A 25,492-nucleotide genomic window follows, 5' to 3' on the forward strand; every position below is an offset into this window, starting at 1 on the left:
CAGTGTGTAACTAGCCTGACAGAACACAGAATAGGCTGTACTAGCAGTGTGTAACTAGCCTGACAGAACACAGAAGAGGCTGTACTAGCAGTGTGTAACTAGACGGACAGAACACAGAATAGGCTGTACTAGCAGTGTGTAACTAGCCTGACAGAACACAGAATAGGACGTACTAGCAGTGTGTAACTAGACTGACAGAACACAGAATAGGCTGTACTAGCAGTGTGTAACTAGACTGACAGAACACAGAATAGGATGTACTAGCAGTGTGTAACTAGACAGACACAGAATAGGCTGTACTAGCAGTGTGTAACTAGACTGACAGAACACAGAATAGGCTGTACTAGCAGTGTGTAACTAGACTGACAGAACACAGAATAGGCTGTACTAGCAGTGTGTAACTAGACTGACATAACACAGAATAGGATGTACTAGCAGTGTGTAACTAGACTGACAGAACACAGAATAGGATGTACTAGCAGTGTGTAACTAGACTGACAGAACACAGAATAGGATGTACTAGCAGTGTGTAACTGGACTGACAGAATACAGAATAGGATGTACTAGCAGTGTGTAACTAGACTGACAGAATACAGAATAGGATGTACTACCAGTGTGTAACTAGACTGGCAGAACACAGAATAGGCTTTACTAGCAGCGTGTAACTAGACTGACAGAACACAGAATAGGATGTACTACCAGTGTGTAACTAGACTGGCAGAACACAGAATAGGCTGTACTAGCAGTGAGTAACTAGACTGACATAACACAGAATAGGATGTACTAGCAGTGTGTAACTAGACTGACAGAACACAGAATAGACTGTACTAGCAGTGTGTAACTAGACTGACATAACACAGAATAGGATGTACTAGCAGTGTGTAACTAGACTGACAGAACACAGAATAGGCTGTACTAGCAGTGTATAACTAGACTGACATAACACAGAATAGGATGTACTAGCAGTGTGTAAACTAGACTGACAGAACACAGAATAGGATGTACTAGCAGTGTGTAACTAGACTGACAGAACACAGAATAGGATGTACTAGCAGTGTGTAACTAGACTGACAGAACACAGAATAGCATGTACTAGCAGTGTGTAACTAGACTGACAGAACACAGAATAGGATGTACTAGCAGTGTGTAACTAGACTGACAGAATACAGAATAAAATGTACTAGCAGTGTGTAACTAGACTGACATAACACAGAATAGGATGTACTAGCAGTATGTAACTAGACTGACAGAATACAGAATAGGATGTACTAGCAGTGTGTAACTAGACTGACAGAACACATAATAGGATGTACTAGCAGTGTGTAACTAGACTGACAGAACACAGAATAGGATGTACTAGCAGTGTGTAACTAGAAGGACAGAACACAGAATAGGCTGTACTAGCAGTGTGTAACTAGCCTGACAGAACACAGAATAGGCTGTACTAGCAGTGTGTAACTAGACTGACAGAGCACAGAATAGGATGTACTAGCAGTGTGTAACTAGACTGACAGAACACAGAATAGGATGTACTAGCAGTGTGTAACTAGCCTGACAGAACACAGAATAGACTGTACTAGCAGTGTGTAACTAGACTGACAGAATACAGAATAGGATGTACTAACAGTGTGTAACTAGACGTACAGAACACAGAATAGGCTGTACTAGCAGTGTGTAACTAGACGGACAGAACACAGAATAGGATGTACTAGCAGTGTGTAACTAGACTGACAGAACACAGAATAGGATGTACTAGCAGTGTGTAACTAGACTGACAGAACACAGAATAGGATGTACTAGCAGTGTGTAACTAGCCTGACAGAACACAGAATAGACTGTACTAGCAGTGTGTAACTAGACTGACAGAATACAGAATAGGATGTACTAGCAGTGTGTAACTAGATGGACAGAACACAGAATAGGCTGTACTAGCATGTGTAACTAGACGGACAGAACACAGAATAGGATGTACTAGCAGTGTGTAACTAGACGGACAGAACACAGAATAGGATGTACTAGCAGTGTGTAACTAGACGGACAGAACACAGAATAGGATGTACTAGCAGTGTGTAACTAGACGGACAGAACACAGAATAGGATGTACTAGCAGTGTGTAACTAGACTGACAGAACACAGAATAGGATGTACTAGCAGTGTGTAACTAGACTGACAGAACACAGAATAGGATGTACTATCAGTGTGTAACTAGACTGACAGAACACAGAATAGGCTGTACTAGCAGTGTGTAACTAGACTGACAGAACACAGAATAGGATGTACTAGCAGTGTGTAACTAGCCTGACAGAACACAGAATAGGCTGTACTAGCAGTGTGTAACTAGCCTGACAGAACACAGAATAGGATGTACTAGCAGTGTGTAACTAGACTGACAGAACACAGAATAGGCTGTACTAGCAGTGTGTAACTAGCCTGACAGAACACAGAATAGGATGTACTAGCAGTGTGTAACTAGACTGACAGAACACAGAATAGGCTGTACTAGCAGTGTGTAACTAGACTGACAGAACACAGAATAGGATGTACTAGCAGTGTGTAACTAGACTGACAGAACACAGAATAGGCTGTACTAGCAGTGTGTAACTAGACTGACAGAACACAGAATAGGATGTACTAGCAGTGTGTAACTAGACTGACAGAACACAGAATAGGATGTACTAGCAGTGTGTAACTAGACTAACAACACAGAATAGGCTGTACTAGCAGTGTGTAACTAGACTGACAGAATACAGAATAGGATGTACTAGCAGTGTGTAACTAGACGGACAGAACACAGAATAGGCTGTACTAGCAGTGTGTAACTAGACGGACAGAACACAGAATAGGATGTACTAGCAGTGTGTAACTAGACTGACAGAACACAGAATAGGATGTACTAGCAGTGTGTAACTAGACTGACAGAACACAGAATAGGATGTACTAGCAGTGTGTAACTAGACTGACAACACAGAATAGGCTGTACTAGCAGTGTGTAACTAGACTGACAGAATACAGAATAGGATGTACTAGCAGTGTGTAACTAGACGGACAGAACACAGAATAGGCTGTACTAGCAGTGTGTAACTAGACGGACAGAACACAGAATAGGATGTACTAGCAGTGTGTAACTAGACGGACAGAACACAGAATAGGATGTACTAGCAGTGTGTAACTAGACGGACAGAACACAGAATAGGATGTACTAGCAGTGTGTAACTAGACGGACAGAACACAGAATAGGATGTACTAGCAGTGTGTAACTAGACTGACAGAACACAGAATAGGCTGTACTAGCAGTGTGTAACTAGCCTGACAGAACACAGAATAGGCTGTACTAGCAGTGTGTAACTAGACTGACAGAACACAGAATAGGCTGTACTAGCAGTGTGTAACTAGACGGACAGAACACAGAATAGGCTGTACTAGCAGTGTGTAACTAGACACACAGAATAGGCTGTACTAGCAGTGTGTAACTAGACTGACAGAACACAGAATAGGCTGTACTAGCAGTGTGTAACTAGACGGACAGAACACAGAATAGGATGTACTAGCAGTGTGTAACTAGACTGACAGAACACAGAGTAGGATGTACTAGCAGTGTGTAACTAGACTGGCAGAACACAGAGTAGGATGTACTAGCAGTGTGTAACTAGACTGACAGAACACAGAATAGGCTGTACTAGCAGTGTGTAACTAGACTGACATAACACAGAATAGGATGTACTAGCAGTGTGTAACTAGACTGACAGAACACAGAATAGGTTGTACTAGCAGCGTGTAACTAATCATATACATACACAGGTTAATCAGGAAGGTTATTGTTCATTTTCTGATATAAGAAATAACCCCGTGAGTGGGAGTTGCTTCTTGATTGGTCTGTAGAGATTAAATGAAACACTGAACTTGAAGACTAGTAATGCTAACTTTGCATCTAAAGTACCTCCGCTTTTCCACTGTACTATTTAGATTGTAAGCTCATGGCTGCGACTCCCAATACTTTTTAGGAGTACTACGTGAAATTATCTTATATCCTGTACTTTACTCTGGTCAAAACTGTGCATGCTATATATGCACATAGGGGGTAATTCCAAGTTGATCGCAGCAGGAATTTTGTAGCAATTGGGCAAAACCATGTGCACTGCATGGGAGGCAGATTTAACATGTGCAGAGAGAGTTAGATTTGGGTGGGTTATTTTATTTCTGCGCAGGGTAAATACTGGCTGCTTTATTTTTACACTGCAAATTAGATTGCAGATTGAACACACCACACCCACATCTAACTCTCTCTGCACATGTTACATCTGCCCCCCCTGCAGTGCACATGGTTCTGCCCATTTGCTAACTAAATTCCTGCTGCGATCAACTTGGAATTACCCCCATAATTAAATACATCACAAAGTAGCAACTTTGCAAGCGAAGTACATGAACATTCCACTAGAGGGTGCGATGCAGCACTGAGCAGATGCTGGACCATGGCCCTCATTCCGAGTTGTTCGCTCGCAAGCTGCTTTTAGCAGCTTTGCACACGCTAAGCCGCCGCCTACTGGGAGTGAATCTTAGCTTATCAAAATTGCGACCGACGGATTTGCAATATTGCCATTAGACCTCTCTTAGCAGTTTCTGAGTAGCTCCAGACTTACTCGGCATCTGCGATCAGTCCAGTGCTTGTCGTTCCTGCTTTGACGTCACAAACACACACAGCGTTCGCCCAGACACTCCCCCGTTTCTCCAGCCACTCCCGCGTTTTCCCCAGAAACGGTAGCGTTTTTTCGCACACACCCATAAAACGCCAGTTTCCGCCCAGTAACACCCACTTCCTGTCAATTACATTACGATCACCAGAACGAAGAAAAAAACGTGAGTAAAATACCTAACTGCATAGCAAATTTACTTGGCACAGTCGCAGTGCGGACATTGCGCATGCGCAGTTAGCGGAAAATCGCTGCGATGCGAAGAAAAATACAGAGCGAACAACTCGGAATGAGTTCTAGCGAAGAATCCGTTTGCACAGCCGCTCACAAGGTGATTGACAGAAAGAGGGCGATTATGGGTGTCATCTGACCGTTTTCTGGGAGTGGCGTGTCCAGGCGTTCGCAGGGCGGGTGTCTGACTTAAATTCTGGGGCCTCCGTCAGTGGATTCATCGCACAGGATAAGTAACTACAGGGCTGGTCTTGTTTTGCACAAAATGTTTTTGCAGAGCTCGGCTGCACATGCGATCGCACACTTGCAAAGCGAAAATACACTCCCCCGTGGGCGGCAACTATGCGTTTGCACGGCTGCTAAAAATAGCTAGTGAGCGATCAACTCGGAATGATCCCCACTGTGCACTAGGACAGTGGTTCCCAAACGTTTTTGAGTCACGGCGCCCTAGAGTATCACAATTTTTTTTCACGGCACCCCCTAGGCCAAAAGTTCTTAAAAAATATTAAATGAAGTAAAATATTCTCATATGTCATCCTTAGGTTCACTTATGTGGTGAGGGACAGGATTCACTTCTGGTTGTCCGCATACTGTAATTTCTGATTGGATGACACCAGCACTGGTTTTGCCTATTACAGTGACCATAAATATTTGAATTGGTTCTTGACCACCAATCCAAGGCACCCCTGCAAGTGTCCCGCGGCACCCCAGGGAGCCACTGTACTAGGAAATAAATACAAATCTTCACCTATATTTGGAGTTGACTGTATTGCCGCTATACACCTACTATACACCTATTGGTAATAATAATATTGTTTTTTTTCAGGGTTTTCTGGGGTTAGCCGCAAATTCTAAGTATCCCTGGAATGTATGTAGGAGGGACCGCAGCAGTTGTCTCCGATACCTGCTGTGTTCCCTCCATTTCCACCAGCAGCCGCATCCCACATAGGTTTCTCTGGAGAATGCGATGCTGCCAGATCTATTAATATCCGGAATGCGTAGAATTAACGATATTGGCCCCACAGCTATCGCCATCTGAAGATGGCTGTAGCCCATAGAGGCCTATGGGCTACACTTCACATTTGTAGCCGGTGGAGGGTTCCTCCCCGGAAATGGCTGCTGTGCAGGTGTGGTCAGAGGGACAGCACATGAGCAGTACACTCCTGGCAGCACTCTCAGCACATCGCAGGGCCGGCCTCCATTTAGAGCCCCTGGCCCTGCCTGAGCTGGATCATACATCTGGCCGATGCGGTCGTATTATGCAGTGCGATCCTGGGTGCTAATATTATGCCCAGATCGCATTGCAAATGCAATCAATTATAAATGGGCTCCATAGCCTGTGGCTTCCTGCTGCCTCCATTCCCCTCCTCACATCATGTCACTGCTACTGTCACATGCTGACCTGTCCACACTGACACATCACTCATCTCCTGATATACTCTGTGCTGCTGGTGACCCTGCTCCTCCCACTATATAACTCTCAGTCTGTGGCTTCCTGCTGCCTCCATTCCCCCGCCTCACATCATGTCACTGCCCCTGTCACATGCAGTCCTGTCATCACTGACACATCACTCATATCCTGATATACTCTGTGCTGCTGGTGACCCTGCTCCTCCCACTATATAACTTTCAGTCTGTGGTTTCCTGCTGCCTCCATTCCCCTCCTCACATCATGTCACTGCCCCTGTCACATGCAGCCCTGTCCTCACTGACACATCACTCATCTCCTGATATACTCTGTGCTGCTGGGGACCCTGCTCCTCCCACTATATAACTCTCAGTCTGTGGCTTCCTGCTGCCTCCATTCCTCTCCTCACATCTAGTCACTGCCCCTGTCACATGTAGCTCTGTCATCACTGACACATCACTCATCTCCTGATATACTCTGTGCTGCTGGGGACCCTGCTCCTCCCACTATATAACTCAGTCTGTGACTTCCTGCTGCCTCCATTCCCCTCCTCACATCATATCGCTGCCCGTCACATACAGCCCTGTCCTCACTGACACATCAGTCATCTCCTGATATACTCTGTGCTGCTGGGGACCCTGCTCCTTCCTATATATAACTCTCAGTCTGTGGCTTCTTGCTGCTTCTATACCCCTCCTCACATTATGTCACTGCCCCTGTCACATGCAGCCCCGTCCTAATATATACTGTATTTATCTGTCCCAGGTGATGTATTGCAGATAATTAGTGAGCACTCAGCTGAGGGGGGTTGAGTTACTGGCAGCAGCCTGAGATGTAGCAACCAGGACACAAACACTAGACAAGAAGTGCCGGCGCTGATTATCAGGCGTTCCTTGGTGTCCTGGCAACCAGAGGGAAAACTTCCTCGCACTGTCTGGGAGAGAGGAGGAGTGACTGCAAGTGTTGCTAGGAGGGGGCAGTGTGTGCTGGGCTTATGTGCTACGGAAATCAGCATGCACAAGATTTGCCTGAAGAGCTTGCACTCTAACTACAGCTAATAGCAGCATCACAGCGCCAATATTTGTTCAGAAGGTAAAGTATTGGGGGTGGGGGGACGGGACGTGTTGTCAGGGATTGGAGTGGCATGCCTTTGGAATATCTGCAGATGATGTGAGCACCTGGTCTCTGTGATATGAGGGAGGCAGAGAACTTACTATGTATCCTTATTAAGGTCATTATATCTCATTGCAGCCTGTTGTGTAAATTGCACAAATAGCAAACAAGCTGCCGAATAAAACACAGGGAACTATACAGTCTCAGTTACACAAAAACAGCGGGGCATGTACTAAACAGAGACATATAGTATATCAAGCCTTTGATTTAAGTCATGCTGGGACTTGTAGTTCTACATCAGCCATGCATTGCCTGTGTCTGATATCTAATGTGTGTGTGTGTGTGTGTGTGTGTGTGTGTGTGTGTCTCAGTTGTGTGTTGTTTCTTTACTGCACAGGTTCTCAAACTCGGTCCTCAGGACCCCACACAGTGCATGTTTTGCAGGTCTCTTCACAGAATAACAAGTGAAATAATTAGCTCCACCTGTGGACCTTTTAAAATGTGTGAGCGAGTAATTAATACACCTGTGCACTTGCTGGGTTACCTGGAAAACATGCACTGTGTGGGGTCCTGAGGACCGAGTTTGAGAACCACTGCTTTACTGTATAATCCCCCATATCTATGCTTACCATACTTTCCTTATAAACTGGGACGCTCATGAATTACACAGGTTCCGTGGCTGCTGACTTGAAGCCTGCATGTCACCTGATTTTATTCCACCACAGAACCTGTGTCATTCGTGAGTGTCCCGGTTTAAAGGGACAGTATGGTAAAGCCAACCCATATCTCCTCCAGGTCTCCCAGCTGTCTCCACCATGTCGGTGTCCTTCAAGGAGTTGGTGAACTTGGCCATAGGTTCCCCAGAACCAGGCGCTGTCAACTTTAACGCTCTTCACTCCTTGCTCCATGGACTCCTGGAACACCTGCAACTGGGGGACATCCAGAGGAAGCTGTCCCAGGAGGAGCGAGAATTCATACAGCCGGGGCTGGTCAGTGCCCACGACTCTGCCAAGCCACCTACTCTCTTCCACCAGCTGCAGGACAGAGTCGCCCAGATGGAGACCAGGCTCCATCACCTGGATTCCCTGCCCAGCTCCACCAGCCTCCTGCATGCCAGCCATGCGCAGAATAAGCCCATAGAGGAGATGTGGCAGCTGATGCAGCTGAAGAAGAAGGTGGAGGCGAGCGAAGATGGAGTCAGCAAGGTGAGGCATTCCAGTGGTCTACAGCTGCCTAGGTGTTAGGTGATAGCAATCGTAGAGTTTACTGCAGATAGTGAATATCCTCTAACCGGCCACTGGTTGGCGCTGTTCCTCTGTTCCTCCAGGTCATGAGCGCCTTCCAGGAGCTGCTGAGCACTTTCAACAGCCTCAGGCAAGCCAACCAGCTGATTGAGGATAGGCTGGGTTCCCTCAGTGACCTGGTGGCTAAGGTAGGTACCAGATATAGTCAGCAGCCCTACCTGGCTGCTTTTCATTGGCTGACTGTGTATTAACCCTTGCAGCTGGTAATTCATAAGTGTAACTGTTATGTTATAACAACTACAACTACCAATAAACGAGCCAGTGCCACTTAGGTAAGAAGATTTAGTAAAGTTGCATGAATCCAGTTCCAACAAAACAATGGATTGGACACCATTAAGCAAGAAATGGTCCATGGAAGGAGTTTTGCATAAACATGTAACGCGTTTCATGTGTTCGCTGTCTGCTTCTTCAGACTCGTTTGTGCAAATGTGTTTTAGAAGACAAGTTTTGCTGCTGGGATGATATGCTTACTATTAACAGCCAAAGTTGCCTGCAGACATCCGACTTTGATCTGTCAGAGGCAAACGCCGACCACTTGGCTACTAATAGAAAAGACAGCATCGCAGCAGCAAGCGAAACGCGTTACATGTTTATGCAAAATTCTTTCCATGGACCATTTATTGAGTGATGGTGTCCTGTCCATTGTTTTGGTGAAATTGGATTCATACAACCTCTCTAGCGATTAATAAATCTTCTTTACTAAGTGGTACTGAGTGACTCCTTTATTGGTAGAACCAGCTCCAAAAGGTACTCTTATGCTTGGATACACCCTTGTACGCCAGAAGTATGTCAGACGCAAATGTTGCTGTTATACTGTTGGACGCATCTTGTTGCGCTTCCAACTGAACATATTCATGAAAATGCCCTTGTTGTTCTGTGTGTCTTCTCCTGCATACATTAAGGGTGCAGATACGCCATCACTACAAGAGCCTCTTTATCATCCTCTGTGTCATTTAGTAGCCATACTGAGTAGCTACCCCATAGAGTTCTGTTGTCCCGTCCCATGTGTCACCTTTTACTTTGCAGAAGAACAAACCAAACCTTTATCTGGTGTCTCGTTGCAGATGAACATCCAGCAGGTTGAGAGGAGGCTGCAAGACCTGGAAGGTCAGACCCAGAATATCCCCACGCTGGCAGAAAAGCTGGTAGGTGTCCACCAGAACTGAGCCATGAATGTTCCACAATATATTAAAGATAAGGGGTGTCTAGGTATCAGGGTGATGTCTGATTTCCATGACTCTGGCCACTGTGCTCCTCTTTACGGAGCAAATTTTGGATATCAAATATCAGTCCTTTTGCCTACTTTCAAGTACAACACTTTATTGATTCTCTCCCCCCTGGTTCCATCAACCGTTCATTGACTACCTTAGAGACTCTATGCCTTACTTACCCTCTCCTGAAGGGACTTATATCTATCTTCTATAACCTTTTGCTTCATGCTAAATAAATAGTCCTTCACGCCAAACCATGAACGTCAGTGGGAGAGCGAATTGGGGAGTCCCCCTGATGAAAACACTTGGTTCATGGTGAGAGAAGGTATCTATGGTAGGTCTTCTGTCTCCTCCTTAGTTAAGGAGAACGCATATAAGGTCTAGTACAGATGGTATTTAGTACCCAACTGGTTACAGAATGTGCACGGCTTCACTTCGGACCAATGTTGGAGAGGCTCCAGTGGTGTGGGTTCTTAATTACGTATTGGTGGTCAGGACCTAAGATAGCCCAGTTCTGGGGTGGGGTTGCTCATCTCCTTACCAAAGTTCTTAAAGTACCAATGTCCAAGTCTCCTTGGTCTTTTCTCCTTGGCTATCCACTAGAGGGATTGGATAAATGTGCTGACAATATCTCTATACATATCCTAAATGCGGCCAGATGCTTGATTGCTGGAGATTGGTCATGCCCAGACCCCTCACTTAACACCTTCAGCTTTTGATTAAAATTTGGCACGCAGCAGCCATGGAGAAAATATATCTGCTTATTCACATAACACATCCCATATATACCTTCCGGTATTGGTAGGATCGGCAGAGACCCAGATTAGAGGCGCGGAGTGTAACATGCGAGTACTGTTCACCAGGGACCCCCTCAAGGAGGTTTGGGCTTCTCTGTGCCCGTCACGCAGGTCGCGGCCCACTGTCTCTGTCCCTAAGTACTGGCTGGCATACACTGGAGCTGGTATAGGGATTTGCCAGGAGGTGTATAACAAAGTGACGATTGAGAACAGAGGGTTGGAGCTGGAAGGGAAGGTCAGGAAGAGGTAGGGAGTCAGGGAGCAGACACTAGGAAGGCAGGAACTGGGAATGGAGCACAGGGAAAGCATATGACAGAAACTGGACACACAGGCAGAACACTGGGGAGCACAAGGCTGCACGCTGGAGTAAGGTATCAGAGCCTATGCTCTGGCAATGTCCTGTGCACTGAGATTCCCTTTTATAGGGAGGAGATTGAAATCCTGCGCCAAATGTGACGTCACGTTTGCTGTATCTGGCCCTTTAAATATTACACAATTTTGCACTGAGACATCGCAGCCAGGGGAGGGGAGCTGGCATGGAAGAAACTACAGCAGCGGGCGCCAGTCTCCCTGCCCGCTGCTCTACTGTGGATCCTGCAAAACTAGAACTGCTGGACCCGGTAAGCGGGCATCGGGTTCCGGCGCGCTGTGACACTGTATACTGGGAACTCGGAATCAGACTCCCTCTTCTTCTTTCTGTTACCTCCTCCCCACCCTTCCCTTAATCCTCCTGCTCCCCTCTCACTTTACTGTCTCTTATTACACTGTAACCCGTAGGCAGTTTGGTTTACTTGTCCGTTCTACAGTTCATGCCCATGGAATATGTGTTCATCTCACTCAGGGCCTAATTCAGACCTGATGACAAATGCAAAATCTTTCTCTAATGGACAAAACCATGTGCACTGCAGGTGGGGCAGATGTAACATGTGCAGAGAGAGTTATATCTGGGTGGGTTATATTGTTTCTGTGCAGGGTAAATACTGGCTGCTTTATTTTTACACTGCAAGTTAGGTTTCAGTTTGACCACACCCCACCTAAATCTTACTCTCTCTGCACATGTTACATCTGCCCCACCTGCAGTGCAGCATGGTATTGCCTATTAGAGATAAAGTTTGTTGTTGCGATCAGGTCTGAATTAGGCCCTCAGTCCACTTTGTCCATATTTGTACTGTACTTGCCCTTGTATTTTATTCATGTAGCTCTTTTTGTGGTTTTGTCGTCTGCTAATGGTATGGCTATACTTATGTGCCTTTTACAGTACTATAGGGGTAATTCAGAGTTGATCGCAGCAGCAAGTTTGTTAGCAGTTGGGCAAAACCATGTGCACTGCAGGGGGTCAGATATAACATTTGCAGAGAGAGTTAGATTTGGGTGGGTTATTTTGTTTCTGTGCAGGGTAAATACTGGCTGATTTATTTTTACGCTGCAATTTAGACTTCAATTTGAACACACCCCACCCAAATCTAACTCTCTCTGCACATGTTACATCTGCCCCCCTGCAGTGCACATGGTTTTGCCCAACTGCTAACAAATTCGCTGCTGCGATCAACTCTGAATGAGGGCCATTGTGTATTGAAGATTCGAAATAAACACGTAAAAAAAAAAATACTAAGGGTGTCTGGATTTACTAAAACTTCTAAAAAGCATAATTTGATAGCAACCAATCAGATTCTAGATCTCGTACTGGATAAATGAGAGCTAGAGTATGATTGGCTTCTATGGGCACGTCCTCCACTTGCCCTATTTGGTATTTGTAGTAGATCTACCACTAGGACACTCATTTCTTACAGGTTTTTGGTAGATGATTGTTGTGAGTATAAGGATCTGTATGACTGACACATATGGATCACAATTGTAGTGACAGTATTTGGAAGTGATTGATACATCTCCCCGCTCTGACAGGACAAGCTGCAGAGTAAGCTGTACTCCTTTCCTGAACCGTCTGACCTGGTGTCCTGGCCCGCGCTACATGACGCTCTGACGGACAAGGTGAGCCCATACTGTGGGGGCAGAGTTCCTATATCGTTGTCACATTAAACAGAACATGGGTCACAATTGTTAGGAAATGGTGCTAAAATTGTGTTAAAGTAATATCTTTATAGAAATGATTCAACCAGATTCTGAACTGCGGCGTGGGGCATATGTAAATTTAAATAATCACAGAATATAAATTAATGTTAATTATTTAACACTCCAAAACATCTACTGAAAAGACAAAATGACAACATTTATATATGAACCATGGAGGTAAAGTACACTGTTCAGTGTGACCCTGGCACTCCCCTGCGGCTGTTAGAGAGTGACGTATCGCCTCCCAGTGGTGGAACTCTGCATTGCTTGGCTCCATAACTACATTTTGGAAGGACCCCCACTCTGTTCCCATAAGAGCAAAGGCCCCAAAAACACCTGCACCGAGAATCGTATACACTCAAGGACATAACTGGTTTCTTTTAGCCACTTTTTAAACTACTAAACTGCCTGCTGACTCCGCCTCTTGTCACTCATTTGCATGACATGCCAGTGGCAAAAAAGTAAAATAAATGGAGAGCTCAGATAAACAGGTAAATGACTGAAGTCTGACAGACATGGCTGTAGGTGGTGCATGGTAGTTAGTCCGGTTTAGCAGCAGATCAGAATCTGGTAGAACATGGTGTATTTACCGTCTTTGAGCCCAGTCTTCTGCGCCCTGGACGCTGCACGCTTTACATGTGTTTATATTTTTTCCTCATATCTTTTGTAACACCCATGGGCTCAGACGCTTCTGTTAGGTTAGGGATCGGCAACTAGCGACTGGCGTCATGTTCAGTTGCATCTCCGAATACGGCTGTATCGTTGCATTAGCATTCCATTCGCGGCAGACGTCTGGAATTGCGTTCGCATTACGTGCGGCTGAGAATCAGGCTCTGTTCTAGAACAGTCCACAGCTAAGATGTAGCAAATACACTGTTGTATAAACCCAAGACACAGGCGTCGGACTATGGGGCAGATGTATTAACCTGGAAAAGGGATAAAGAAGTGATAATGCAGTGATAAGTGGAAGGTGATAAACGCACCAGCCAATCAGCTCATAACTGTCATTTTCCAAACCCGTAATGATTGGCTGATGTGTTATCACCTTCCACTTATCACTTCTTTATCCCTTCTCTAGGCTTAATACATTTGCCCCTAAATTCCATAAATCTCCACTTAGGGGGACATTTACTAAGCAGTGATAAGAGCGGAGAAGTGAGCCAGTGGAGAAGTTGCCCCATCAACCAATCAGCAGCTCTGTATCATTTTATAGTATGCAAATTACAGCTGTTACTTCAGTGCTGATTGGTTGCCATGGGCTGCACGCTGGCTCACTTCTCCGCTCTTATCACTGCTTAGTAAATGTCCCCCTAAGTTTGTTGCACTGATTTATGCAGACAGCTCCGTAGTAACGCTTATTGGGGTGTGATACTGACGCGGCATCACAAGGCTGACATATAGCTGTGTACACCGCAGAGCTCAGACTGGGCGCTCAGCCATGACACCAAGCAGCAGAACGTGAAGAAGGTTCTGTCCGGCCTGGGGACACTTTCCGGCAGACACGGAGAGCTGGAGCGCCGTGTTCAGGGCATCGAGGAGGAGCTGAGGCGGATAGACCTGGAGATGGGTGAGTGACAGATGTACAGGCTGAGCTATGGCTGGATGCAGGGGCAAATGCAAGATTTCTGGAGGGGGGGTTTCCAAATGTTTTACTTTAGATTGATTGCTGCCAGCCCATGAAGGATGCATAATTAGTCAAATTTGTTGCCACTGGCCATGTGCAGCAGCTCCATTCCACCCTTTATACTGCATGTAGTGGCCGCTGGCCAGACTGTGAGGAAGTGTTTTTCCGGACAACTGGAAACCCTCCCTGCGTTTGCCTATGGGATGGAAGAATTTCCAACTAAATTAAATTAACCTCATATCTGACTCTTAAAAAAAGGTTTATCAATTTAAACAACTAATATTCATTCTCCGTCCATCCTGACGCTTCCTAAGATGCCCCTTTGCCAAACTCTTACAAAATGTGGGGCCGGTGGCATGATTGCAGCAGCTTGGCCAATAGGCAGCAACTAGCGACATCACTTGACCAATCAGGTGAAGCCAGCAACCTAGAAGGCACTGTCCACTTTCTGAATTCTCCTGATAGAGACACCTGGAAGCCCCACATTCCCTGTATGGGTGTAGGACAGGAAATATAATATACATTTGTTTACCCGGTAACCCATAGCTCGGATATTACGTTTAGATTGCAAGCTCTGCTGATCCTGCCTAGCCATACAGCTCTGTCTGTATCTGACATTGCATAAAAGGTTATATACAGTATTAATGTCATGTTCTGGTATTATCTGGCAATTCTTCCTGCACTGCATAGGCTTGCCGCGTTTGTTTTCTCATGTAACCAGGATCCAGCTTTTGCGTTGTATTCCTTCTGTAGTTTAGGCAGGTATTATCAGTAAATGTCTCTCCTTTGTCACCTTTGGTGTATAATAGCTTTGACAATGTTTCAGGCATCATAGTATACAGTTATCCTATTAACGCTGGGTCTCCTTTAAAGAACCTGTAACGTCAGGGTATGCTGGGACTTGTAGTTCAGCTACGGATGAGTAGGCACAGGTGTCGTGCGTCCTGTAATCCCGTTCACTTGTACAGTAATGGGAGACGTGTGTCAGTATTGTTGTTTGGATGTTTCCTGCCTTTTACTGCCAAATAACAAAACCTTGCATCACCGGCGGCCCGGTCTGTTACTAAGAGCTGTATACACACACACACACAGAGACTGTGTCCCTTCTGTGTGAGGCAATGAGCCATTACTCCGGGGTCAGTAGCCGCGGTCTGTTGCTAGTTACTACAGGAAAGGTGATTGTCCCCCTCATGTCCGTAGGGCTGAATAGATCCAGCCGCTGCTCCCTGTAGATTCAGATGAAGACCAGCGTATGACGTTATTGCCCCCAGAGAGAAGCGGCCCAGGCATTGTAGGGCAGTGATAGGAACTGTGGTAAACTTCAGGAATAATATAAAGGGCCTGGTTCAGCGTCGTGAGAAGAAGCTATAGACAACAGATGTGACAATAAGGCAGGAAGTAGCTGGGGCCACTGGTGAAGGCCCGGGGGCCACATCTGGCTCTGTGGTCTCCTACTGCTGTCACTGGTCTAGTGGTTTCATATAATACATTTCTGTATCACCTGTGCTGCAATCTGGCGCAGTCCCCACTTTCCAGGCTGCTGCGGCCGGGGATTTCTTCCATCTAGCTTCTCCTGTATTGGTCAGAAGCTGTACTGAAACAAGCGCTTATATGTAACATATTTGGGACTGCCATGTTATCTTTTAGGGTACAGTACACAAATATATATATATATATATATATATATATAATAAAGAAAACTTGTGTCAACCATTTTTGTGTCAACCATTTCCACGTCGACATTTTGTCTGTGTCGACCTTTTGTTCCTGGATACAAAATAGATTTGGGGGGCTTAGCACTGCACTGGAACTAGGTGGTTTGCGCTGCAACAAAACCTGTGGGTACTACCCAATACCTGGCCTTTTATACCATACCGTTTGAGGTGTCTACTTTTTACATGTCGGCCTATTGACCCTGCCGACCTCTTGCATGTTGACCATATGGGGTTGACCTGTTGACTGGCGACCTAATTACTGTATGTTCGATCCAGTGATCCACACCCATTGACAAGGACACATACCCTCAGTGATCCACACCCATTGACAAGGACACATACCCTCAGTGATCCGCACACAATGACAAGGACACATACCCTCAGTGATCCACACCCATTGACAAGGACACATACCCTCAGTGATCCACACCCATTGACAAGGACACATACCCTCAGTGATCCGCACCCAATGACAAGGACACATACCCTCAGTGATCCACACCCATTGACAAGGACACATACCCTCAGTGATCCACACCCATTGACAAGGACACATACCCTCATTGATCCACAGAGTGGACACAACTAGTGTTAAGGAGTCAAACAAACATTTAAGAAACCGAGACGGTGGACATTTATGAAACTTGTTCTGCAGGTGATTGTGAAGGAGAGACGTTGATGCGTACAGCAGCCAATCAGATGTTTTGCTCTCATTCTCTAAAGAATCTGATTGGCTGATGGGCTAGAATGGTCCTCATTAATGTCTGCTGCCTGTTCTCTCATAAGATGGGAACGGTCCTTAGTAGGGACAGGTTGTTATTTGGGTCCAAGCGTGACCTGGCCCTATGTAGAACGTGACCTGTTCCTTTGCAGCACATGACCTGGCCCTATGTAGAACGTGATTTGTCCCTATGTAGAACAACCTGACCTGTCCCTATGTAGAGCGTAACCTGTCCCTATGTAGAACGTGACCTGTCCCTATGTAGAACAACCTGACCTGTCCCTATGTAGAATGTGACCTGGCCCTGTGTAGAACGTGACCTGTCCCTGTGTAGAACGTGACCTGTCCCTGTGTAGAACGTGACCTGTCCCTGTGTAGAACGTGACCTGTCCCTGTGTAGAACGTGACCTGTCCCTGTGTAGAACGTGACCTGTCCCTGTGTAGAACGTGACCTGTCCCTGTGTAGAACGTGACCTGGCCCTATGTAGAACGTGACCTGTCCCTATGTAGAACGTGACCTGTCCCTATGTAGAACGTGACCTGTCCCTATGTAGAACGTGACCTGGCCCTATGTAGAACGTGACCTGTCCCTATATAGAACAACCTGACCTGTCCCTATGTAGAACGTGACCTGGCCCTATGTAGAACGTGACCTAGCCCTGTGTAGAACGTGACCTGGCCCTATGTAGAACGTGACCTGTCCCTATGTAGAACGTGACCTGTCCCTATGTAGAACGTGACCTGTCCCTATGTAGAACGTGACCTAGCCCTGTGTAGAACGTGACCTGGCCCTATGTAGAACGTGACCTGGCCCTATGTAGAACGTGACCTGTCCCTATGTAGAACGTGACCTGTCCCTATGTAGAACGTGACCTGTCCCTATGTAGAACGTGACCTGTCCCTATGTAGAACTGTGAGATGTATATCGGCTGCCCACATCTCCTCTCCCCATATTTCGCACTCTTCTCGTGTCTTGCAGGAAAAATAGGGATCCCGGAGGATCTTCTGCAGCAGCTGCGGGCCCTGCACCAGGATGTGGAGAAGCTTTACACCAATAATAAGAAGGTGTGTGAGGCTGCTGTAGCGTTGGTGCTCATCGCAGGTGACCTCCTAACAGATGCAATTTCATGGATACACGTGATTATATTAATACACATTGCTCTGATCTATTGCATTGCAGCTGATGTCAGATTATGTGTAACCCTATGTAATTACTGAGTAGTAGATGCCATTACTCCGGTGTTCATTAGGCATAAGATTTATTTTTCTCTGACGTCCTAGTGGATGCTGGGAACTCCGAAAGGACCATGGGGAATAGCGGCTCCGCAGGAGACTGGGCACAACTAAAGAAAGCTTTTAGGTCACCTGGTGTGCACTGGCTCCTCCCACTATGACCCTCCTCCAAGCCTCAGTTAGATTTTGTGCCCGGCCGAGGTTGGATGCACACTAGGGGCTCTCCTGAGCTTCTAAAAAGAAAGTATATAATTAGGTTTTTTATTTTACAGTGAGACCTGCTGGCAACAGGCTCACTGCAGCGAGGGACTAAGGGGAGAAGAAGCGAACCTACCTGCTTGCAGCTAGCTTGGGCTTCTTAGGCTACTAGACACCATTAGCTCCAGAGGGATCGACCGCATGGAACTGGCCTTGGTGTTCGGTCCCGGAGCCGCGCCGCCGTCCCCCTTACAGAGCCAGAAGCAAGAAGAGGTCCGGAAAATCGGCGGCAGAAGACATCAGTCTTCACCAAGGTAGCGCACAGCACTGCAGCTGTGCGCCATTGCTCCTCATACACACTTCACACTCCGGTCACTGAGGGTGCAGGGCGCTAGGGGGGGGCGCCCTGAGGAGCAATAAAAACACCTTGGCTGGCAAAAATACCACAATATATAGCCCCAGAGGCTATATATGTGATAATTACCCCTGCCAGAATCCATAAAAAAGCGGGAGAATAGTCTGCGAAAAAGGGGCGGAGCTATCTCCTTCAGCACACTGGCGCCATTTCTCCCTCACAGCTCCGCTGGAAGGAAGCTCCCTGGCTCTCCCCTGCAGTCTACACTACAGAAAAGGGTAAAAAAGAGAGGGAGGGCACAGATTTGAGGCGCAGTATATATAACAGCAGCTATAGGGGACATAATTCAGTTAGTCCCTGCATTATATAGCGCTCTGGTGTGTGCTGGCATACTCTCACTCTGTCTCCCCAAAGGGCTTTTGTGGGTCCTGTCCTCTGTTAGAGCATTCCCTGTGTGTGTGCGGTGTGTCGGTACGGCTGTGTCGACATGTTTGATGAGGATAATGATGTGGAGGCGGAGCAGATGCCTATAGAAGGGATGTCACCCCCTGCGGGGCAGACACCTGAGTGGATGGACTTATGGAAGGAATTGCGTGCACGTGTCGACTCCTTACACAAAATTTTTTACGACATGCCAAATGCGGGACAGCCGGCTTCTCAGCTCATGCCTGTCCAGGCGTCTCAAAGGCCATCGGGGGCTCTAAAACGCCCGCTACCTCAGATGGCAGACGCGGATGTCGACACGGATACTGACACCAGTGTCGACGACGATGAGTCTAGTCTAATGTCCACTAAGGCCATTCGTTGCATGTTTGAAGCAATGAAAGAGGTGTTACAAATTTCTGATATAAACCCAGGTACCACTAAAAAGGGTATTATGTATGGGGAGAAAAAACTACCCGTAGTTTTTCCCCCATCAGAAGAATTAAATGAAGTGTGTGAAGAAGCGTGGGCTTTCCCTGATAAAAGATTGGTAATCTCTAAGAAGTTACTAATGGCGTTCCCTTTCCCGCCAGAGGATAGGTCACGTTGGGAGACACCCCCTAGGGTGGATAAAGCGCTCACACGTTTGTCTAAAAAGGTGGCACTACCGTCTCCGGATACGGCCGCCCTCAAGGAACCTGCTGATAGAAAGCAGGAGGCGATCCTGAAGTCTGTATATACATACTCAGGCATTATACTTAGACCAGCTATTGCGTCAGCATGGATGTGCAGTGCTGCCGCTGCGTGGTCAGATTCCCTGTCAGAAAATATTGACACCCTAGACAGGGACACTATTCTGCTAACCATAGAGCATATAAAAGACTCAGTCTTATACATGAGAGATGCACAGAGGGAGATCTGCCGGCTGGCATCTAAAATAAGTGCATTGTCCATTTCTGCTAGGAGAGGCTTATGGACTCGCCAGTGGACAGGGGATGCAGATTCAAAAAGGCACATGGAAGTTTTGCCTTATAAGGGTGAGGAGTTATTTGGGGATGGTCTCTCGGACCTAGTTTCCACAGCAACTGCTGGGAAGTCAGCATTTTTACCCCATGTTCCCTCACAGCCTAAAAAGGCGCCGTTTTATCAGGTACAGTCCTTTTGGACTCAGAAAAACGGGCGTGGAAAAGGCGGGTCCTTTCTGTCCAGAGGCAGAGGTAGGGGAAAAAGGCTGCAACAAACAGCAGGTTCCCAGGAGCAAAAGTCCTCCCCCGCTTCTTCCAAGTCCGCCGCATGACGGTGGGGCTCCACAGGCGGAGCCAGGTACGGTGGGGGGCCGCCTCAAAAATTTCAGCGATCAGTGGGCTCGCTCACAGGTGGATCCCTGGATCCTGCAAATAGTATCTCAAGGGTACAAACTGGAATTCGAGGCGTCTCCACCCCACCGGTTCCTAAAATCTGCCTTGCCGATTACTCCTTCAGACAGGGAGGCTGTGCTAGCGGCAATTCACAAGCTGTATTCCCAGCAGGTGATAATCAAGGTGCCCCTACTTCAACAAGGACGGGGTTACTATTCCACACTGTTTGTGGTACCGAAACCGGACGGTTCGGTGAGACCCATTTTAAATTTGAAATCCTTGAACACATACATAAAAATATTCAAGTTCAAGATGGAATCGCTCAGGGCGGTTATTGCAAGCCTGGACGAGGGGGATTACATGGTATCCCTGGACATCAAGGATGCTTACCTGCATGTCCCCATTTACTATCCTCACCAGGAGTACCTCAGATTTGTGGTACAGGATTGCCATTACCAATTCCAGACGCTGCCGTTTGGACTCTCCACGGCACCGAGGGTGTTTACCAAGGTAATGGCGGAAATGATGATACTCCTTCGAAGAAAGGGAGTTTTAATTATCCCGTACTTGGACGATCTCCTAATAAAGGCGAGGTCCAAGGAGCAGTTATTGGTGGGAGTAGCACTATCTCAGGAGGTGCTACACCAGCACGGTTGGATTCTGAATATTCCAAAATCACAGCTGGTTCCGACGACACGTCTACTGTTCCTGGGTATGATTCTGGATACAGTCCAGAAAAAAGTGTTTCTCCCGGAGGAGAAAGCCAAGGAGCTGTCATCTCTAGTCAGAGACCTCCTGAAACCAAAACAGGTATCGGTGCATCACTGCACGCGGGTCCTGGGAAAGATGGTGGCTTCTTACGAAGCAATTCCTTTCGGCAGGTTCCATGCCAGAATCTTTCAGTGGGACCTGTTGGACCAATGGTCCGGATCGCATCTTCAGATGCATCGCCTAATAACCCTGTCTCCAAGAACCAGGGTGTCTCTGCTGTGGTGGCTGCAGAGTGCTCATCTTCTAGAGGGCCGCAGATTCGGCATACAGGACTGGGTCCTGGTGACCACGGATGCCAGCCTTCGAGGCTGGGGGGCAGTCACACAGGGAAGAAACTTCCAAGGACTATGGTCGAGTCAGGAGACTTCCCTACACATAAATATTCTGGAACTAAGGGCCATTTACAATGCCCTAAGTCAGGCAAAATCCCTGCTTCTACACCAGCCGGTACTGATCCAGTCAGACAACATCACGGCAGTCGCCCATGTAAATCGACAGGGCGGCACAAGAAGCAGGAAGACAATGGCAGAAGCCACAAGGATTCTCCGATGGGCGGAAAATCACGTACTAGCACTGTCAGCAGTGTTCATTCCGGGAGTGGACAACTGGGAAGCAGACTTTCTCAGCAGGCACGACCTCCACCCGGGAGAGTGGGGACTTCATCCAGAAGTCTTCACGCTGATTGTAAATCGATGGGAACGACCACAGGTGGACATGATGGCGTCCCGCCTAAACAAAAAACTAGAGAGATATTGCGCCAGGTCAAGGGACCCTCAGGCGATAGCTGTGGACGCTCTAGTGACACCGTGGGTGTACCAGTCAGTTTATGTGTTCCCTCCTCTGCCTCTCATACCAAGGGTACTGAGAATAATAAGAAAACGAGGAGTAAGAACAATACTCGTGGTTCCGGATTGGCCAAGACGAGCGTGGTACCCGGAACTTCAAGAGATGATCTCAGAGGACCCATGGCCTCTGCCGCTCAGACAGGACCTGCTGCAGCAGGGGCCCTGTCTGTTCCAAGACTTACCGCGGCTGCGTTTGACGGCATGGCGGTTGAACGCCGGATCCTGAAGGAAAAGGGCATTCCGGAGGAAGTCATTCCTACACTGATTAAAGACAGGAAAGATGTAACTGCAAAGCATTATCACCGCATATGGCGGAAATATGTTGCTTGGTGTGAGGCCAAAAAGGCCCCAACAGAGGAATTTCAACTAGGTCGATTTCTGCATTTCCTACAAGCAGGAGTGACTATGGGCCTGAAATTAGGCTCCATTAAGGTACAGATCTCGGCTCTGTCGATTTTCTTCCAGAAAGAACTAGCTTCACTACCTGAAGTTCAGACGTTTGTGAAAGGAGTGCTGCATATTCAGCCCCCGTTTGTGCCTCCAGTGGCACCTTGGGATCTCAACGTGGTGTTGAGTTTCTTAAAATCACATTGGTTTGAGCCACTTAAAACCGTGGATCTAAAATATTTCACGTGGAAAGTGGTCATGTTATTGGCCTTGGCTTCAGCCAGGCGTGTGTCAGAATTGGCAGCTTTGTCATGTAAAAGCCCTTATCTGATTTTCCATATGGATAGGGCGGAATTGAGGACTCGTCCTCAGTTTCTCCCTAAGGTGGTATCAGCTTTTCACTTGAACCAACCTATTGTGGTGCCTGCGGCTACTAGGGACTTGGAGGATTCCAAGTTACTGGACGTAGTCAGGGCCTTGAAAATGTATGTTTCCAGGACGGCTAGAGTCAGGAAAACTGACTCGCTATTTATCCTGTATGCACCCAACAAACTGGGTACTCCTGCTTCTAAGCAGACTATTGCTCGCTGGATTTGTAGCACAATTCAGCTGGCGCATTCTGCGGCTGGACTGCCGCATCCTAAATCAGTAAAAGCCCATTCCACAAGGAAGGCGGCTGCCCAAGGGGTCTCGGCTTTACAACTTTGCCGAGCTGCTACTTGGTCAGGGGCAAACACGTTTGCAAAATTCTACAAATTTGATACCCTGGCTGAGGAGGACCTTGAGTTCTCTCATTCGGTGCTGCAGAGTCATCCGCACTCTCCCGCCCGTTTGGGAGCTTTGGTATAATCCCCATGGTCCTTTCGGAGTTCCCAGCATCCACTAGGACGTCAGAGAAAATAAGATTTTACTCACCGGTAAATCTATTTCTCGTAGTCCGTAGTGGATGCTGGGCGCCCATCCCAAGTGCGGATTGTCTGCAATACTTGTACATAGTTATTGTTAACTAAAGGGTTATTGTTGAGCCATCTGTTGAGAGGCTCAGTTGTTTTCATACTGTTAAACTGGATATAGTATCACGAGTTATACGGTGTGATTGGTGTGGCTGGTAGGAGTCTTACCCGGGATTCAAAATCCTTCCTTATTATGTCAGCTCGTCCGGGCACAGTGTCCTAACTGAGGCTTGGAGGAGGGTCATAGTGGGACGAGCCAGTGCACACCAGGTGACCTAAAAGCTTTCTTTAGTTGTGCCCAGTCTCCTGCGGAGCCGCTATTCCCCATGGTCCTTTCGGAGTTCCCAGCATCCACTACGGACTACGAGAAATAGATTTACCGGTGAGTAAAATCTTATTTTTTCAAATGAATAATTTAATCACTGCTGTAGATTATAACAATATTAGCTGAAAGCTCATCCTCTTCATTATACTGTACTTTACTGAGTAGTCCCACTGTATAAACTGTGTGCTGTCTCCGCACTAGGTACAGATGGAGCCCTGCTCATCTATCCCTTTAATAGGATTAATTCAGCCAGGGCAATTAATGAAAGGCTTATGCTAATAAGCCTTGGTGCACCTAGGTGCAGCAGAGAAGGCTAGATGATCAAGGCTCCATCTGTACGTGGAGATTGTGAGATTGTGCTGTGTTTGCAGTGAGTGGTAGTACAAGGGCATATTGAAGGGAACTCTCCTCTAAAGATGACCGTCAAGGGGAAATGTAGCAACCCTTGGAGAGAGATAAACTGGGAGAAGTTGCCCGAAGCAACCAATCACTTTATCTCTCTCCACACAATGGAGGCGGGGAGCTATTTTGTTGGCTGGACGAACATTCAGTCTGTCAGGTCACCAGGAACTGGTGTCGTTACTGAGGCATGAGGCACGATTGTGCCTCGTGCCTTAGCGATGTCACTATTTCCTAGTGAACTGACAGACTGCATTGCCATGAACGGCTGCCTCCAGGCTGAGTCGGTGGCACACTATGCACAGGCCTTTCCAGACAGCTGTAACCCGTTATCTCTTCTGTGCTCCTCTTACCCGGCAGAACAAGACGGACATGGACGCCCTCCAGGGCAGGCTTCATGATCTGACGCTGGCACTACAACGGCTGGACACGAAAACCGATAAGCTAGCGGCAGATTTGTCAGAGACCGCGGTGAGGAGACAAGAGGGACGGCGCCAGAACTGGTTACACGAGTGGGTTCCTGGAGCACAGACAGGGGGGATACGGGAGACAGGGCAGGAAGAAAACACATGAGCACTGTGATAATAAGCCGCCACATGGGCAGGTGCTGGTGATCCAAGGCTGAATAGAATTAAACCCTTAATCCCAGCACTGTGAGACAGCAATACTAATCACTGTGCCACCATGCAATCCCATTCATTATTTTACTTAGATGTACAGATAGTAGTGTAATGTTCTTGGTATTATCTGAGGGCTCTAGGGTCTGTGTGTTCTGTTTAGTTGCTATTATGTGTAATGCACATGAATTATGTCCACAGTAGTAAAACGCGTTGGTTACATTTCTAAAAAAACTGGCACACAAGTGCCCTTTCTACACCAGGAAGATGCCCGCTGGGATCTGATTGGCCGGTGTGGGCTACATCACCTGCGGAGATACCTGAGGACATGTGTTAGAGGTTCTCTGTGAGGACCAGTGTGTAAGGGAGAGGTGAAGACAGTTGGGAGTCAGTGACCGTTTCATTAAGCACAGAGTAAGATAACCGGAGTCTTCATAACCTCTTGTTCTCCTTGCAGACACTTCAAAGCCAGATTGATGAGCTGGAGAGGAAGAAGCTGAACAGCGAGGAGTTAATGCTGGAACTGAATTTGGTGAGCACACATCTCTTAGAGTCGCAGCTACTGTGATTACAGGAGACACTGCCCTCTGCCTAAAGCCGGGATGACGGTAGTGAGGTCATGTAGCTCCATCAGAAATAAAATAAGGATCTATAAAAGGGTAGGTTGACTGGATAGGGGGATACGAGGAAGGTAAAGGCAGCAGGTAGCATAGGAAAGTGGGGTACTATAAGTACAATGGGAAGGT

General features: G+C 47.1%; 1 protein-coding gene across 4 annotated transcripts in view; it reads left to right on the forward strand.

Moving 5' to 3' along the window:
• LOC134945879 (uncharacterized protein C16orf96 homolog) overlaps positions 1–25,492 on the forward strand; it is a 72,851-nt gene that overhangs the window by 29,554 nt on the left and 17,805 nt on the right. For 3 of the 4 annotated variants that reach the window (XM_063935431.1, XM_063935429.1, XM_063935430.1), the window contains exons 3-10: positions 8,236–8,645; positions 8,768–8,872; positions 9,809–9,889; positions 12,655–12,741; positions 14,239–14,389; positions 17,862–17,947; positions 24,490–24,600; positions 25,204–25,278. In XM_063935431.1, the coding sequence (XP_063791501.1) occupies positions 8,256–8,645; positions 8,768–8,872; positions 9,809–9,889; positions 12,655–12,741; positions 14,239–14,389; positions 17,862–17,947; positions 24,490–24,600; positions 25,204–25,278 (1,086 nt within the window). In that variant the 5' untranslated portion in view covers positions 8,236–8,255. Of the gene's footprint in view, positions 1–7,237; positions 7,420–8,235; positions 8,646–8,767; positions 8,873–9,808; positions 9,890–12,654; positions 12,742–14,238; positions 14,390–17,861; positions 17,948–24,489; positions 24,601–25,203; positions 25,279–25,492 lie in introns of those variants that run through there. The other variant, XM_063935432.1, reaches the window with a different exon arrangement.

Source organism: Pseudophryne corroboree, chromosome 7 (genome assembly GCF_028390025.1).
Source record: "Pseudophryne corroboree isolate aPseCor3 chromosome 7, aPseCor3.hap2, whole genome shotgun sequence".
Classification (NCBI taxonomy): Eukaryota; Metazoa; Chordata; class Amphibia; order Anura; family Myobatrachidae; genus Pseudophryne; species Pseudophryne corroboree.